Here is a 5,000-nt window from a genome sequence, read left to right as displayed (position 1 = left end):
TAACTATAGTTTCTCCACAACCGAAGAGGTGACCGAAGTTCCACAAGTTCGTAACTCGTCCTCACTCAAAATCAAACTCACACCAACATCCCCTTTTCCTCCACCCACTCCAAGACCTCATCCCTCATTCTTCAGAAGTTCCCGTGAGGTCCAGTATTGGCGCCGTTACCTGAAGGAGGGTGGGGGAGAGGACTGCGCCTGGCAGAAGAGGGAGAACGCACTGCCGGAGGAGTACGTGTAGGCCTCTAGGTCCCTCTTGCTCGCGAACTTTGGGGCCGAACTACCAACGGGTTCTGAAGAAAGCACAACGGTTCCGCATCCTGCCTGTATGCTTATGTGGTGCGATGAGTGCGTGTAAGGTGTCTGTGTTCAATTCACACAAGATAATAAGATGTACCCCCGCTCCCCTGTTGACTCAAAAGATAACAAAATAATGAATAAATAAATTAGTAATATACTGTATAGTCTCATGACACCCAATCCCTTTCATTTCTCAATTTATTCTAAATTCTTCTTGACTTGTATTCTTTGATGGTCTAGGACTCTAGGCGAACATCATCTCTAGACGGTCTCCCAGGCCTTTAGCTTCCCCCTTCTCCTCACCCCCCGATTCTTCTCCCCCTACTCTGAAGCCTAGCGTCAACCATCTACAAGAAGAATCTCATTACGGACTAGGAATCCCCTCATGTATCCCATATGTTATGTATTGCTGTTCTTTAGCTTCCTGGAGAAGACTGCATCAATATTGAAATGTATCGTAAAACCTAATCGTCTTCGAGTTGTAGTCACACTTATGAGACTGTTGCCCCTTAGGGGGTTCCTAAACACTAGAGGGAAAACCTCAGGGAGGAGACCTGCCCAATTCCCCCGGGTTACCTGTGAGTAGGCGGGGGCGAGGCTTGTCCCTGGCACAGAAGCGCCAGTGATGCTCCCGACGCGTAGGAGTAGCTCTCGCTTTCTCTCCTACTGACGAAGCGAGGTGTCGAACTGCCTACAGGCTCTGGGGAGACGTGTGGTGAGTTAGACCAGGTGGTTTGTTATTGTGTTGTGATGTGGGTATGATTTGCGCGTTTCGTAGTGTCCGTTTGGTCTCTGCCGACCTTTTCGAGCATAAGAGCAAAGCCGAGGGTATAGAGTCGCAGAAAGAGAACTTCCTCGACACATGATGAAGGTGTGGCCGAAAAAAAATCTCCTGGATTATGTTTTATGTTTTTGACGCTGACGCAATAAGAACCCCAAAGTATCTTTTTAACAGCAAATAGATTAATAAATAATTTATATATGAATAAATTAATAAAGAGAATAAATACATAGACAAATAAATCAACAAATAAATGAGTAAATAAGTAAACAGACAAAAATAAAAATATATAAACAAATGAATAAGCAAACAAATAAACAGAGCAGTACATAATACCTCTTCCGAGCTTACATGTACTAATCTTCCATCACTCCCCCTCCACCTCACTTCTACCTATTCCTCAACCCAATTGCAAGTCCCCTTTACAATACAGGAAACCTCCTGAAGTGTGTTACCTGAAGGAGGGCGCTGGGGAGCCCTGTGCCTGACACAGAAGCGCAAAGGCACTGCCGGAGGAGTACCTGAAGGCTTCTAGCTCGCTCCGACTCACGAAACGTGGAGACGAACTACCCACAGGTTCTGCAGAGGGCAAAGATCTCCGATCCAATGTGTGTTTATGTGTGCGCGCGTTTGTGTTTGTATGTGTGTGTGTGTGTGTGTGTGTGTGTGTGTATGTGTGTGTGTGTGTGTGTGTGTGTGTGTGTGTGTGTGTGTGTGTGTGTGTGTGTGTGTGTGTGTGTGTGTGTGTGTGTTTCTATCATCTACAGGAGCTCAATATAACGCATACTCATACTCCCTCCTATGTAAACAATCCAACAGTCCCTTTACTTATGGATTACTGCTCACGATTCTCCACATTATCAATTCCTCAGAGCCTGAGCCATATCAATGATCATGCGCGACATACTCCTCTGTCTTACACAGAAGAAGAAGATGATTATGAAAAACTCGAACTACTCCCTGTGTGAAGAAACTCGGACGATGATCTTCCTGACGAAGTAAAGACTCACCCACGAACTCACCATCATTTTCCTTGGGCGAGATACTCATCAAACCCTTTTTTCACTCACCCATTCACTCAAGCCTCCCCCCCTCCCTCCCTATCCCCTCCATCCCACCACCCTCCCGTCCTCACAACCTTTGGCCAGCATCAAAGAGAATCCTACAGTACATCACTTATACTATGACCACCTTCTTCCCAACTCCGTCGGTTTACCTGTAGGCGGGTGGGGGCGACGCCTGGGCCTCGCACAGGAGCGCCAGATGCTCTCCTTCAGGGTACTCGAAGGACTCGAGTCTACTGCGGCTGACAAAACGCGGTCTCGAACTGCCCTTTGGGTCTAAAGATACGAAGAAGGGTCAGACCTCACGTGTAGTGTTCTTTGTCGAGTTCGTGGTAAGTTTGTAACGAGTTCGTGGTGAGTTTGTAGCGAGTTCGTGGTGAGTTCGTAGCGAGTTTGTAGCGACTTCATAGTGAGTTTGTGGTGACTTTGTGGTAAATTCCTGATGTGTACGAAGTGTGGGTGTGTGTGTGTATGCGTGTGTATGTGTGTGCGTGTGTGTGTCTATGTGTATGTGTGTGTGTGTCTATGTCTATGTGTATGTGTATGTGTATGTGTGTGTGTGTATATGTGTGCACATGCACATCATCTTTGACCTCCTTTACCCTTGGAAGGAAATTATCTTCACTAAAGTTCCCATATACATGGTGTTCGGGATAAATTTGATAATCTTTTTATCTTCTGCCATTTCAGAATCATTCGAAGGATTTAATACCGTAAAATCCAGGCAAGGCTATGCTGACCTTTGCGAGAGAGATGGGCGTCGGAGTGGCGACTATGAAGAAAGCGCTGAACGAGGATCTTCACTACTCCTCATACAAGAGGCGCAAGGGTCAACTACTCACCGCCAAGGCCCAAGAGGACGCCTTGCGAAAGCCAAGAAACCCCTCAACAAAGTCAAACACCCAGTCGAGCCGGGGATGTTCTGGTTCTTCTCAGACGAGAACAACTTTTGCCAGGACCAGTTGAACAATACGCAAAACAACAGGTGGCTACCTACAGTCCGCACGAAGTCCCGCGCTTCATGAAGACCAAGTTCCCTCAGACTGTGATAGTCTTTCGTTGTGTTTCCAGCGAATGCCACGTAATGCCGCCCCACATCTTTGAAGAGGGACTCAGACCCACTTCAGATGGCTATATTGAGTTGCTGTTCACTGTTGTCAAGCGCTGGGTGGAAAGGGTGGCTGCGGGAAGACCATATGTGTGACAGCAGAATTCAGCTCCGTGTCACACCTCCAGGAAAACCCAGAAGTGGCCGTTAGAGAACTTCTACGACTTCACCAGTCCCAACATCTGGCCCCCTAACTCGCCTGATTGCAACCCCATGGACTGTGTGGGGCGCAGTTGAAAAATACACCAAGGAGGAGCTGATTGCCAGGATCAAACTGGTGTTCAGGCGTCTCTCGAAGGACACCGTGAAGGCCACGTGCTGCAGGTTCAGGTCCCGCCTTGAGGCCGTGGTGGGAGCTCAGGGTAGCTTCTTTGAGTGAGCTGTATTTGGCAAAAGATCCTCTAAGAGATGGTTTGAATTTTGAGAATACATCAATTTTTGGCCAAGATATGACGTTTTTCTTTCCTTTCCGGAAAAAGTGTCAAACTTATCCCGAACACCCTGTAGTTTGGTTCTAGTTGTTTGAGTGTGTGTGTGTGTGTGTGTGTGTGTGTGTGTGTGTGTGTGTGTGTGTGTGTGTGTGTGTGTGTGTGTGTGTGTGTGTGTGTGTAATTATGATTGTGTCTTTCTTCAATCTCCCAGCTATGCTTCAGAAAGAATTCCTCCTCCCAACGAAAACTCAATTCGACACGGAAAGAGACATGCCCCTCCCCGAAGTCCTACGAAAATTCTTCGAATTCTACCCGACCCTTACCTGTGCGAAGGCGGAGGAGAAGCCTGAGCCTGGCACTGGAGGGAGAAGGACTCGCCCTCCGGCTCCGAGAACGCCTCCAGGTCGTTCTTGCTCACGAACCGCGGCGACGAAGTGCCCACCGGTTCTGAAGGAAGGACAGGAAGGTCACGGAGGGTCCTCCGGGTCCCACAGGGGGAAGACCCAGGGAGCGAAGCTCAGACCCCTCGACCAGATGACTCACTTGATAGATTTTATTCCGACCATTTCTCTCACGTTCTCTCCCTCAGGAGAATAAAATCATTTGATCTTAGCCAGGCAAAAATCTATAAAGCGTGTTATCCTGACGAAGGGATCAACGAACTTAGTACAGGATAAGTTTTCGAAGTATCCGAGGAACCCGTGCTTCTTCAGAAGGATGCCCCTTCTTCAGGAGAAAAAAAAAAAAAGAGGTGGAACGGTTCTCTACTGCTGCAGGATATGAAAGTCGTTCTCTATGAAGTTTTAGTACAACGGCCTTGACGTCGAGAGAGAGAGAGAGAGAGAGAGAGAGAGAGAGAGAGAGAGAGAGAGAGAGAGAGAGAGAGAGAGAGAGAGAGAGGTTCCGTACGATCCTTAAAACTTTCTTCAAACTTAATCCAGGCGATTTTGTTCAGATTGCAGAGACTTCCATTGAATAGCCGTTCCGTTCTATACTCACCCATTCCTCTAAGTACCTCCCCACCTCCTCCTCCTCCTCTCCCTCATTAGCAAACTTCCCTAATCATTCCATTCTTACAAATCCCCATTCTTCAACCTGATCTCAGTTTCCAAGACACCCACTCCGATGTATTACCTGAAGGAGGGCGAGGGTGACGCTTGGGCCTCGCACAGTAGGGCGAGAGGTTGTCCTTCAGGGTACTCAAAGGCCTCTAATCTCCTACGACTGACGAAGCGTGGCCTGGAACTGCCCTGGGGCTCTAGGAGGTGGGGAAGGAGGCGAAGGGAAGAGGCACCAAAGACTTAGTATTCTGTGTG

General features: G+C 48.0%; 1 protein-coding gene across 50 annotated transcripts in view; it reads right to left on the bottom strand.

Moving 5' to 3' along the window:
- Window positions 1–5,000, bottom strand: part of Dscam1 (Down syndrome cell adhesion molecule 1) — a 635,227-nt gene that overhangs the window by 192,768 nt on the left and 437,459 nt on the right. For 4 of the 50 annotated variants that reach the window (XM_076207336.1, XM_076208712.1, XM_076207657.1 and 1 more), the window contains exon 7: window positions 1,537–1,660. The exons of the other annotated variants lie outside the window; for them this stretch is intronic. In XM_076207336.1, the coding sequence (XP_076063451.1) occupies window positions 1,537–1,660 (124 nt within the window). The remainder of the gene's footprint in view (window positions 1–1,536; window positions 1,661–5,000) is intronic. 50 annotated transcript variants of the gene reach the window in all.

This window comes from Oratosquilla oratoria, chromosome 1, assembly GCF_046742065.1.
Source record: "Oratosquilla oratoria isolate Oo_2021 chromosome 1, ASM4674206v1, whole genome shotgun sequence".
NCBI classification, from domain to species: domain Eukaryota; kingdom Metazoa; phylum Arthropoda; class Malacostraca; order Stomatopoda; family Squillidae; genus Oratosquilla; species Oratosquilla oratoria.
This window is presented reverse-complemented; position numbering and strand designations above follow the sequence as displayed.